The 13,979-nt window shown below is 33.0% G+C and overlaps 1 protein-coding gene across 10 annotated transcripts in view; it reads right to left on the reverse strand.

The window, feature by feature from the left end:
- Positions 1–13,979, reverse strand: part of LOC115217804 (FERM domain-containing protein 5) — a 313,777-nt gene that overhangs the window by 154,159 nt on the left and 145,639 nt on the right. For 9 of the 10 annotated variants that reach the window (XR_003882210.2, XM_036507984.1, XM_029787481.2 and 6 more), the window contains exon 4: positions 2,207–2,257. The exons of the other annotated variant lie outside the window; for it this stretch is intronic. Coding sequence is in view for 8 of the 9 variants with exons in the window: in XM_036507984.1 (XP_036363877.1) it covers positions 2,207–2,257 (51 nt within the window). In the remaining variant the exon portion in view is untranslated. The remainder of the gene's footprint in view (positions 1–2,206; positions 2,258–13,979) is intronic. 10 annotated transcript variants of the gene reach the window in all.

Here is a 13,979-nt window from a genome sequence, read left to right on the forward strand (position 1 = left end):
CAGACAGGTTCTAAAAAGCAAAACAGACAGATCCCACAAAGCAAATTGGATAGGAACCAATTTCAGGAAACAAGGCCCCAAGATGTAGACTGAACAGGAACTGAGAACTAGAACAGGAATTTGTTGATGGAAGGAGAACAATATCTGAACAAGAATATATGTAATTTCTTTAATATATTATGGAACTTCAGAAGTTATATGAAGTGACATTGAAACCCCACAAAAATTTGCATCATTATCCTGTAAAGATATCATGTCAGTGAGTAAAGAATTGGACAAAATGGTAAAAATTCCTTTTGAGAATACAGTGAGACCCATCCAAAACACTAATAGAGAACAATAGTTTGATTTTGTTAGTCTATAAGGTGCATCCTTTATTGGGAAATGTTATCCACGTTTATTGAAAGGAATCTCTAAGTCCGTTTTACAAAAAAATCATTGAAATAGAACTTATGAAGGTTAGAGTAAAGAAATTTCGTATAATTTCAAGTTGTCACAACAGTTGTATATGAGGTTACTCTAAGTAAATCATGGTTTTTAAAGAGAATATAATGTTGTAAGTCTGACAGTGAAACAATAAGCAGCTTTTGCTATTTGTGAACTTTTACTGCTCTGTCACAGAATTTGAAAAGAGTTTGAAAGAGGTGGCAACAGAAATTAAAGCAGCAAAAATTTGTTGTTTTTTCACCCTAGGTCAGCCTTGATTGGGAAGGCCTATAGTCAAAAGTATTTCAAACATGACCATCATATCTATTTTGTATAGACAGGGCACCAAGGACTGCGTTATACAATGCATCTTTCCTTTTTACCTTAAGACAGAAGGGTGTGATAAAGGGATCTGTCCCTATTTCTATCAGGTTTTTTTCTTAGCTTGATAACAAAGTAATCAAAAACATGGGAAAATAGCTTTGCACCATCACTGCAGTTTAAAATTAATTTATCATTATATCTGCATTTTCCAATTTTTGTTTGTTTTGTTTGTTTTTTAAAATATTTTTAATCAGAAGAAACAGTAGTGCCCATGACCTTTCAAGAGTCTCTGAGACGAGTGATAGCGAGTGAGGAAGGGATGAAGGTATCCTCAAATCAAAGACTATGCAACAGAATAATTCCCACTAAAAGCACCAAAGGTGCCAAGGAAATGTGTTAAACTGGGTGACCACTATCCAATTAGGTCCTGGTGAAATTTGAACTCTGAATGCAAAGAGGTGGAACAAACACCCTAATGCATCTTGTCTAATATTCTTCCATTTCTGTTAATCCATCAATCTCAACTGGTACTGCCAATCCATATCAACACCAAAAGAACAAAAGGCAAAGTTGACCATAGCAGGATTTGAACTCGCAGCACTAACTGTTAGAACAAATGCTGTAAGTTATTTTATCTGATGCTCTAATGACTGCCAATTCACTGCAGTTACCTAAAGATCATGGAAAACTTAAAATTTTTTTCTTTAGAGATATAAAACTCCAAAGAAATTTCTTTATAAACATTTCAAAATATTTATCACCGTTTCTCAGTTTGGTCTTGTTCTTGGTAGGCACTAAGAGTAAATATATATATTCAATAAATTATCACAAACTTTTTGAAAAAAAAAATTATCTGATTCAGTTATTTTCTTTTCTTTTTCTCTTTCTGTTCAATCATGCATCACAAAAGAAACCCTCAGAGTTAACAATATTGCTTAAACATATTCTGAAACATTCTACAGATATCTAGTAGTCTACTACAAGAACTTCTTCAGAAAAACAAATCTAGATTCTACTTTACTGAAGATTTGGTAAAAATCATGCTTAAATGGAAAGTTAATCAGGCATATGGAAATATATTACTCTGAACTAAAGAGCTTGAATAAATAACATTTCTACATTTTCTAATCAGGAAGACAAGGATTCTAATAGGTTTGCTAAATTTTTCAATCAACAAAAGGTTCTATTTTATCAGTATTTTAATAGTCAAGTTACATGGAAATATCTGGAAATACTTTATGCACACAGACACATAGAGAAAGAATAAACAGATCGATAGAGCTTGCCATAACACCAATGAGGAGTAGGAGTTTATACAATGCAGAAGACAACACTGTTAGAAAGGCAGGCAAATATGTATAATATAAATACCCATAGCAGGGCAGTACAATAGAGCCAGGAAGAGAGAGGAGCCAAGCTGACATAAGGCTCAAAATTCACAAGTTTTTATACTCACTTGAAGAATCATGGCTGACTTTGTCATTTTTCTTTGCAGAAACTATAAGTTCTAAAATATGAAATAAAAGATTCAGACATGTCTTTCATAGAAGACAATGGTCAATAACCAAAGTGTTTAAAACATTGAGCTATGAAAATCATTAAAAAATAAATAAATATAGTTAATATTTTTACAATTCCATCAGTCGTGCAACAGCTATAAAAGAAATGTATCAATAATGATTAGCATATATAAATAAACAGAAAATATTTTACAGGTTATATTAATGTTAAACAACGTAGCAGAGCAGTTTGATATTTGAAAAAATAGTACTGGAATAAATAGATATATAAGCGTATATGAAAAAAAATTTGGAATGCATCAAAGACAGAAAATATTTTGTAGATGAAGGTGAAGGACACTTTAGTGAAGAGCTGCATCATGTCATTTACCTGACATAATTTACTTGCTACATTTCAGTGGATAAAATATTTTCATAACTATCAACACCCACTCACACAGCAAAAAAAAATAAAAACGCACAGTGGCTTGCATTGGCAAAGATTCTACAGTGAAAGTCATCAGTTTGGTTAAGTTTGTAATGCCATAGTGGGAAGAGGCATCTGAAATTTTGGAGTTGTTCCTTCGTCAGAGAAGAAAGCAATTTTTCATGTTGGAAAAACTCTCAGCTGAATTATCAGCTTAAATAGATCATTCCTTTTCTCCCTAAGGTATACAAACTTATTTAAACTGATGAAATTCACTACATACACACGTTTATATATATGTGTGTGTGTGTATATATATATATATATATATATATATATATATATATATATGTATGTATATGTATATGTCACTCATCCTCTCTTTCTCTTTGTATGTTTGTCATCATGTCCTTTACTCTCTGAAAAAGGACTAATGTCCAAAATGTCAATATACTCCAAGTGTATCTATGTACTAAATTTAATAGTGTAGTCATCATACTCTGTTCTTTCCTAGGCCATTTTAACTGTTTTTTGATAAATATATTGTGTATTTAATTTTATATATATATATATATATATTACACTCACGGAGTGGTTGGCATTAGGAAGGGCATCCAGCTGTAGAAACACTGCCAAATCAGACTGGAGCCTGGTGCAGCCTCCATGGCTTCCAGACCCCGGTCGAACCACCCAACCCATGCTAGCATGGAAAGCGGACACTAAATGATGATGATGATATTACATTGTTATATCAGAAATGTTTTAGCTATTTTAATTTTATAGCCAAGTTGGAGGGACTACCAACAAAGAAATCATTTAATTTTCTTTGACAAAATTATTGAAAGTTTTGTTTAGAATAAGCAATTTTATATTGTGTGACTGCATTCTTTTCAATATTTACAATACAGACACAGATTCTGCAGAGCTTTTATTTTCTTTAATGAATTTTAAATATATGGTAAATTGGAAAATCAGCAACATTTCATTAAAGAATGTCGTTTACTTTGTTTGGGACCTTTATGGTGGAAGGAGGCGGGTGTATGAGATACAAGATATACTGCAGTAACAAAAAGAATTACCAGAACATTGTTTTGTAAAAGAAATCTAAGCCCCTTCTCTATACATATATATATTTATTATTCTTTTACAAGCAGGGTGAGGTGACTTTGATGATTCAACTTACTAGCTTTTGTTGGCGTTACTGTCACTCCTTTTCTTGTAAAAATGTACTAAATATGCACTCTGTTGAGTAATTTTTCAGTTTAATGTTAAATTGTGTTTTTATAACTTGTCATTAAAACAAACATTAACACACACACACACCTCGTAAAAAAATGTTTATAAATGGTGCAGAAATGTTGAATAGATTTTAGATGTGGATATATATATATATCCACGCCATGATAGATCGTTAGCTCCTACACGCATTTTTTTCTGTGTATCTTTCTGTCGAAGAGCGTAGGCTCAAAACATAAAAGACTTTTTCTATTTCTATTCCTGAGCGCTATACTAATACATTTGTTTGTTTCTACTCCACCTGCCTTTGTATTTTGTTTATTTTCATAAACTTTCCCTTGAGATATATATATATATATATATATATATATATATATATATATATATATATATATATATATCATCATCATCATATCTACAATTTGAGAAAATTATAGCTTCTGACTTGTATGTGAAATCTGTTAACTTTTTATCTTCATTAATGACTCATACAGAGAATTCTTTGAAATAAATGTTCCCTCTATCCAAAACTGAATAGAAATAATCTCAAACGTGTGCAAAAAATAAAATGCATATATTTCAGAGTAGTTTTTCATATTTTCTGGAACAGAAACTTAACAATTATTAAAAGACTACAAAAGTAAACTTTACTATTCATGAGATGGTCATTTACAAAGACTCTGAAAGTTGATGAATAGTACCCCCCCCCACACACACACACACACAGACGTGCTAGAAAAAAAAAGTTACTTTATAATTAAGGCAAAGACTGTAATATTTTGAGTAAATTTTTTTGCTACTTTCAGCATTGGAAATATAGTTGCTCTAATTATAGAAATATAACTATTGAATAAACCACTTCAGATTTTGATTTTTTTTTCTTGCCCTTCCTATTTGACTTACATTTTCTTTCAAAGACATGACAATGTAACAAAAAAAAAATACTTCATTATTTGTTTTAGAACTCCCACAAAAATAATTCCATTAATAAGGACAAAAAAAAATACAGTATACTACTAAAGTTTTCTATTGTAAGCATTGTTTTTTACTGTTATTTATATATGGCAGTCCATCCTAAAAAAACAGCGATACTCCAAACTTGCACATGTTGAGTTTAGCATTTAACAGTATACACTACCGTCAGAAATTAATTAGCACCCTTGATTTGCTCTTCACTCAAGGTATGTGCTGTCACCTAGTGGCCATATCTCGAACTATTGCTTTGTTGCGAGTTCACTGTTGCGCAGAACGATGACGTAACTTTGTTTGCAGAGCAGTTTGAGAGTCTACAGCCTTATGATGTTGACATAGCAGTGCAACAACAACTTGGAGTGCGGATGCAGACATCTTCCTTTGTTAAAGATATAGGTAGCGCCTCGCAAGGACCGAAATCACACCATACTAAGTTTTCTCATCGCGTAAGATGTTTTGAACAGCTCATAGGTTAATTGATTTAACCTATTTAATGTAATTTGAGAAGTGCTATTAATTTCTGACGCAAGTATATTTCCACTTATGTATTTCTTTAAAGCATTGTCTCTGAATAATCTTGTAAAATTTCTACAGGAGTATGTAGTAGCTCTCATGTTGATTCCAGTTGATCAATCAACAGAACTACCTTTGAATTACAGTGTATATGGTTGAGTATTCCATAAACCTATGTACCCTTAAGTAATCTTTAAACAGAATCATGACAGTGTCTTGTAACAAGACTGGTCCTTTGAATTTTAGATGCAGACCATCCATCAGGCTTGCACACAGTTGGGATAACTCAAGGACATGATAATAGACACTTGCCCAAGGTGCCACACAGAAGAACCAAATGCAAAACCTGGTGATTGTGAAGCAAATTTCTAAACCATTTGGCCTCTGCAACATGAAATTATTACCTTACTGAGTGAATGGGGTTGGATAGTCAGTGCTGTCTGTGCATATGGGTACACTGGGCAATTGTCAAGGGGCCTCAAGGGTCTGGGAGCTCAATTCTAATCTGTGAGATGTGGCTTGCTGTCAATAAATAAATACTATAGGACCAAGTGCATTGATTTGGCTGTAGGAAGGGGGCTATCATGATGCTAAAAAAGGACAGCAGACAACACTTATATTGTCAACTTAAACATAAAATCAGCAACACTTTAGAATTGATCAGTGTTTCATTTGCTTGCCAAACTGGGTTCAAATCTTCTCATCAAAAAGGTATTGAAATGAGTATGGTTCATTTTGCTGGTTCAGAAAAGATACACTATGAACAGATACAAAGGTACACCTTTTTGACTTTTTAAGAAAATGGTATACCATCTATCTCTTGTCAAGTCTTTAAAGTAGTCTCCCAACAATTAAATGGATTAGGGAACTGACATTGCTTAATCCGTGAAAGAAGGAAAACAAAGAAAAAAAAGACCAGCAATAAAAGAGTAAATACTACTACAGGTCACACATTGACAGGTAAATTGATAAAATATATCTTAATAATTTTCAGACTAAACACTATATAAACATATATAGGTGTAAAATCTCAAGAAGAGATCAGAGTATTAACTATACTAACAAGTAAAGTTAATCGCCACATCAAAGTGGTTGTTCCATCTTACTACTAGTTTAACCCCAGGCAGATCTTCCACCAGCTGGTTATCGGTGCGGCACTAGAGGATGGTAGAGGTTCGTTCCTCCTGCTAGCAACATATATCGTACATACAAGCTGCAGCGCCACACCTATAACCAGCTAGCAGAAGGTCTGTCTGAGGTTAAACTAGTAGTAGTAACATGGAACAGCCATTTTGATGTCGTGATTACTTGTTAAATATATATATTTAGTGATTTAGTGTATGTAGTTAGATATGGTTATATATAATTAGGTATATGTGTATGGGTGTATATATAGTTTATTATTATATTATTATTATTTTTTTGTTTTGTTTTATATTTTATATTTTATATTTTATATTTAATTGTTGATAGGTTTATTTTAGTTTATATATTGTTTATATATTGATTATATATGGATTATATATAAGTTATATATGGATTATATTTTTATATTTTTTCATTCATACTTTAATTATTTTAAAATTATTATTTTTATATTTTAAAATATTGATATTTTAGATTGGAAGTCCACCTGAAGATTGTCGATCAAGACAAGAAACAATTGTAGTGGCGGTTTTTTTGACTATTTATTAAAATTTTATGTATTGATTAAGTCTTTCCTTGTTTGTTTTGCAAAATAGTGGTTTTGTCTCTAATAATATTTTATATATATATATATATATATATATATATTATATATATATATATAATCATTATCATCTTAATGTCCACTTTTCCATGCTTGCATGAGTCAGATGGAATTCACTGAAGCAGATTTCTTATGGCTGAATGCACTTCCCATTGCCAAAACTCAACTGTTTCCAAACGAAGGTAATATTTCTCCATGGCTGGACATGTTTCCATAGAAAATTGGAAATAAAGGATAATACTTATTTGACAGTGTTACCTATTTACAACTGTGACACAATGTCAAGAACAGGAAACACAAAGACAACACACCTGCCCAACCACACACACATATACACATGCACGCAGCAGGATTCTTTCCATCCACCAAATCCACTCACAAAGATTTCGTCGGCATAATACTATAGTAGAAAACACTTGCCCACAGAATCTGAATTCTGAAACCAAGTGGTTGAGAAGCAAACTTTTTGCCATGCCTATGCAATTTATATATATTACATATATATATATATATGTCAATCGAAGTGTACAGTATTATATACCTATTACAAGTGATTTGTATACTTCAATTAATATACCCATTCTACTGACAAATACATAAGTGTATATGTTTTTCTAACCTATGAATTCTTGGGCAGTGTGTGTGTATGTGTGTCATTTCAATCTATAACAATAGTAAATATAATTCCAAGGATTCGAAAAGAAGTATGGGCATCTGAACATAAAAAGACAGAATGATATTTAGGTTACTGTGAGCAGAATTCGCAAACTGAAGAGTTTTGCCCAACATGTTAAGGCATATATTTATTTTAGTGAATCTATGTAAACATAACATAATAAACTTTAAAATTCCAAGTAATGAAACAATTCAGGTATGAAAAGGGGAGAAAAAAAAAAGCAAAGATATATATATATTTTTTTTAATGAAAATGAAATAAGAACCAAAACCAAGAAAATCAAACAAGAAAGCATAAAATATTGGTAGAGGGAATCTCTAATGTATTTTAATAGCATGTCACTTCCTGTTTAAATAGGTTAGATATCTACCTAAGCTAAATAAATATCAGAGAAAGGAAATGAGAAATGAATACTCTTCAGAGAAGGAGAAATCCTTTGGTGAAAGAACAAAAAATGGTGTTATTAGAAAGAGGTTTGTGATGATAAAGGTTATTAATGGATTGCAGATAAAAAAAGGTAGAAGGTAACACACAATAAAGTTCTTCAGACTACTCAGCTATAAACAATGAGGTAAGCGTCAAGCTCAGATACTATACTACTGATTCATACATAGTAAATCCTATTTGAAATAAATAATATAATCTAGCTAAAAATCTACTCTAACCAAATAAATGTCATGGGGATCAGAATTAGATAACCTTTGACAGATAACGTGTTGATTGGAAGGCAGAGAACTGGCAGAAATGTTAGCACACCAGGCAAAATGCTTAGCAGTATTTTGTCTGTGTTTATATTCTGAGTTCAAATTCCGCTGCAGTCAACTTTGCCTTTCATCCTTTCGGGGTCGATAAATTATGTACCAGTTGTGTACTAGGGTAGATCTAACTGACTGCCCCCTTCCCCAAAAATTTCAAGCCTTGTGCCTAGAGTAGAAAGAAACATGTGTCAACTGGTGAAAACTCTAACAAAAATATCAAGAGAGTGTCTAAAGGGAGGATAAGACTCCAATAACTAATTAAGAAAATAAATAATTAAAAACCTACAGATACAGATTTATAGGCACAGGGATGATTGTGTGGTAAGAAGCTTGCTTCTCAACTACATAGTTTGGGTTCAGTCCCACCGTCTGACACCTTAGACAAATGTCTTCTATTATAACCCTGGGACGACCCAAAGACTTGTAAGTGGATTTGGTAGAGGAAAAAAAATCTAAAAGAAGGCCATGGTGAGTGTGTGTTTGTCCACTATCACTTGACAACTGGTGCTGGGATGTTTACATCCCTGTACCTTTGTAGTTTGGCAGAAAAAGATTTATAGAATAAGTATGTCATGATGCATCTAAACAATTTGTGACATCATAGCAAAATCCATATCTGGAATCACATTTATACATCCATTGCAAATAGATGCAGCTTCTTTTTTAATCCTTTCCTTCAAATTCATACATGAAAATTGAGAGGAAAGACGATCATTACTGTTATTACTATTGTTATTGCCTTCATAGTAAATAAGGCTTTTCTCTTTCTTACTTTGAAAATTTTCATGACGATAATATCGCAAGTCCTACTAGTAAAATCTCTCAGAAAGTGCAATGATTAAACTAGTGACTAGTAGCTACGCAACATGCAATCAACCAAGCTGCAGGACATGCTTTGCAGCAAAATAAGTTACCTAATTAGATTTGGGGCATCATACAAATTTAATTAGTAACTATATGATACACCTTAATTAAGAAGAGTATACTGATTTTATAATGCGTGTTCTAATATCCTATAATTAACAATGTTATCAGAATGGTTCGAGTGAAGCTACAATGGAAACAGCATGAAATCTAAGATAAAATACAATAACAACAATAAAGTTACATTATATTGAATACAACAGTAAAAGCAAATACATTTTAAAGTATGTCAGTCTCTCTTTAAATGAGTTTCTGTATTGCTATTATACAGTTTCTGTTGTTCATCTCAGGCCAGCTTTGCTGGAGCAGACATGATGCCGGTTGATCTAGGTGTGATAATCTCATATTATGAAGGAGAAAATACATTTGTCCCTTTTTTTTTTTTTTATAAAATTTTATTTTAGTGATGTTAGAGCTATGCAGCAAAGAGTGAATACTGAAGTTACTTAGAAATGTATAACTCTGTTTAATGATGTACTGTCGCCTCTTTACTACTACTTCTACTACTACAATGGTCTCAGCTCTTCTGAACTAGCTTATATATCACCTCTATAAAAAGGCCTACCTGACACACTATCTTATTTCTGCCCACAAGGGGCTACACACAGAGAGGACAAACAAGGACAGACAAACGGATTAAGTTGATTATATCAACCCAAGTGCATAACTGGTACTTATTTAATCGACCCCGAAAGGATGAAAGGCAAAGTCGACCCCGGCAGAATTTGAACTCAGAATGTAACAGCAGATAAAATAACGCTAAGCATTTCACCCGGCGTGCTAACGTTTCTGCCAGCTCACCGCCTTACCTGACACACTATCTTTAGTCACTCATACAGCATTTCAGCCAAACCCTCTTCCCCCACTCACATTAAATATTATTTCTCATTAACAATATATTCAACCTAAGCATTTACTATATTGATTTCACCTATCTTGGAGGGTCTGTAAAGGTCATATGCACTGCTTATTCTTCTATTTGATTAGGCAATTCAACGAAAACCACAGAACTGGTCCCTGCTAACAATGGAATTTCAAAACTGAATATACCATTTGATTTTATCATGTAAAAAGGTAATCAGCTTAAAAAAAACAAACAAACAAAAAAAAAAACCTCATCTGTTTAGATTTATATATAAAATGTCACATATGTACAATGAAATGTTATGATACATAAGAGCTTACACTGAAGTTAAATCACATCATTGATTTTTATATCCACTTTCTCCATGCTGACATGGGTCAGACGAGATTTTTCATTTTCTAGCCAGATGCCCTTCCTGATGCGAATGCTTACTTGTTTTCCAAATACCTTTGTCCATTGAACTTTAACTGGACTTTTCACTTATATGAAACATATATGTTGCTGTTGTTTCAATGGTGTCAATGTGAAGACACACACAGGGGAACAAACTCCCAAACATATGAGCATGAGGGCGTGTGCATATATGTATATATAGATATATGTGAGTGTGTCTATACATTTATGTTTGTCGTGTGCATGTGTGTGTGAAGACACATGGCTTAGTGGTTAGGGTGTTGCACTCACGATTGCAAGATTGTGGCAGCAAGCTGGCAGAAACATTAGCGCAGTGTGTGAAATGCTTAGTGGTATTTCATCTGCCATTACGTTCTGAGTTCAAATTCCACCGGGGTCAACTTTACCTTTCATCCTTTCGGGGTCAACTTTGCCTTTCATCCTTTTGGGGTCGATAAATTAAGTACCAGTTATGCACTGGGGTTGATGTAATCGACTTCATCCATTTGCCTCTCCTTGTTTGTCCCCTCTATGTTTAGCCCCTTGTGGGCAATAAAGAAATAAGATTGTGGTTTCAGTTCCTCGACCAGGTGGTGAGTTGTGTTCTTGAGCAAAACACTTCATCACACGTTGCTCTGCGATAAAGCCAACACCTGACACATGATACACGATGCACCCATTCAGGTAACGTCAATTTAATGGAAGGACTCAGTTAATGTACAGCCCATACATTTGATCACTATAAACAAAATCATGAGTGAAGGTCATTCAGCAACAGCTGAACACTCATAATTTTTCTTCAGTTTCTTTCTCAACAATCCAATGTTTTTATCCATTTGTTTCTCATTGCTTATAGTATTGACTAAACTATAAATACATTTCCAAGTTTGAAACATTTTCATTTGCCCATATCTTAAAACTTCTCCTCTCCTCCCCTGCCTTCTTACTCCTTCTTGCGTAGGACATATCTGTCACATAGAAGTATCTAAATTCTAGTAGGCTGCCGAGCTATCTTAGATTTGATACCTGGTTAGAAATATTTCATTCTGTTTATGTTGTTTATAATAAGGCATCATGCTGGGAGAAAGCAAAACATTCCATGAGCTTTTCATTTGCTAAAATTCCAAAATAAATGTGTTTATAATTCCTCAGTTTCTCCCATTCCACAGGTAAATGGTTAATTTATATTAAATGGAGAATAATATTGAAAATATTTATAATTGCATTATTTCACACACGTAATTTATGTGTGTCCATGTGTGTGAATGTATGTATGCATGCATGTATGTATATATGTGTATGTATGTATGTATATATATATATATATACACATACATGCACAACACCAAACAGATACACATCTAGATAAGCAGACATACATATACACATATGCATATGTAATGCATGCATGCGCACGTGTGTGTGTGTGTGTGCTTACCTGCATGCCTTTGAATTCATGCATCATAATGCGAAAAACTAACTAAACCAGGTGTTGAAAGAGTTCATGGATTGTGATGATGCTAAATGGATCACATTTAAGAAAATAGGAAAAAGATCAGGAAGTATAACTTGAATGAGTAATAAAGATCCAATTTTCAATATATACTTATCACTAAAATAACAAACCCCAAACCCCACCATTCCATCCTGCTGTGAAAATATCAATGCTCACAGATCAATATAAGAAGAAAGTCTTCAAATTGATGTTCACTATATGCACAGTCACACTTCAGTGAATACATTAGGAAAAGTGTGTCAATAACTGCAACAGACAGCAGAAACGGATAAGCTTGTGATTACATGTATTGCTTCAATGTGCTTGCACTCACTGAATAAACTGTTTCACCTAGTAATAAGCAATTATCCCCTAATTAGCTGTCACCAAATTCTGATACAGGAATTTGGTATTACTTGAGAAGGTGCTAAGAACAAAGAGAAAAAAAAAAGGTGGGGAGCTGTGTGGTTAGGAAACTTTCTTGACAGCTACACTACATATCAGGTTCAAGTGTACCTGTATTACACAGGTGTGGTGCTGAAAGAGGCATGGCTGTGTGGCAAGACGTTTACTTCCCAATCACATGGTTCTGGTTTCAATCCCACTGCATGGCACCTTGGGCATGTGTCTACTATAGTCCCAGGCCAACCAAAGCCTTGTAAGTGGATTTGGTGGACAAAAAGTGAAAGGAGCCCATCATATGTATGTATGTGCATGCGTAAGTACATATATATATATATATATATATATAAGAGAGATAATGGTGTCATTGAGACCCAAAAGTGTCAGGTAATGCTGGATAAGTGCTATAGACAGACTATAGTTAAGTTCCAGATTCGGTAATATTGCGAATAAAGGGTTCAACATTGGTTCTATGTCAGCATGTGTATATATGAATTTTTTGCGTAATGAGATAAAAAAAACCAAGGTTGCATAGATATTAGAGCTTCTATCTATAAATGCTCTAATATCTATGCAGCCTTGATTTTTTGTCTCATTATGCAAAATATTCTTATATATATATATATATATATATATTGACACACATGTACACATATATACATTTATATATATATATATATATATATATATATATATATACACACACGTACACATATATATATACATATATATATATATATATATAGAAAACCACTGCAACAGCCAGACTATTGGATGTTGTTATACACCTCTAGTCACAATGCACTTCCTCACATTGTTGTAGCTTTTAAACAGCATGTAAATATTGGGTTAAAAACCTCTTAAATTGTAAAAGAGCTGAAGGCTGCTCATCAGAATTGAACCCACATCTCTTGTAGATATGACAGGCATTCTATCCAAAATGCCTTTTAACCCAACATTTACGTGCTATTAGTTATAGTTTTACCTATGTGCTTTAAAATTATTTCAGATTCTCACAAAAGTTTATGAATTCCTATGATGTCAATATAAATATGCAGTGTGAATATTTTTATTAAATATACTGCCCCTAACCACATGCAATAATTAGATTTCAGTTATTTAATTATCCTCTTTGTGTCAACTTTAATATTATTGTTGTCAGTAAGTCATACACTCTATTATTATTTACAATGCTTTAAAATAGGTCAAAGATCTGGGGATGGTAACACAAGCAGTGGCTCTGTATATATGTAGAAACATATGTTTATGGTTGCTATTGAAACCATTGCTATTGAATTACAATTCTAATTAATATTATG

The sequence above is a fragment of the Octopus sinensis genome, linkage group LG12 (genome assembly GCF_006345805.1).
Source record: "Octopus sinensis linkage group LG12, ASM634580v1, whole genome shotgun sequence".
Classification (NCBI taxonomy): domain Eukaryota; kingdom Metazoa; phylum Mollusca; class Cephalopoda; order Octopoda; family Octopodidae; genus Octopus; species Octopus sinensis.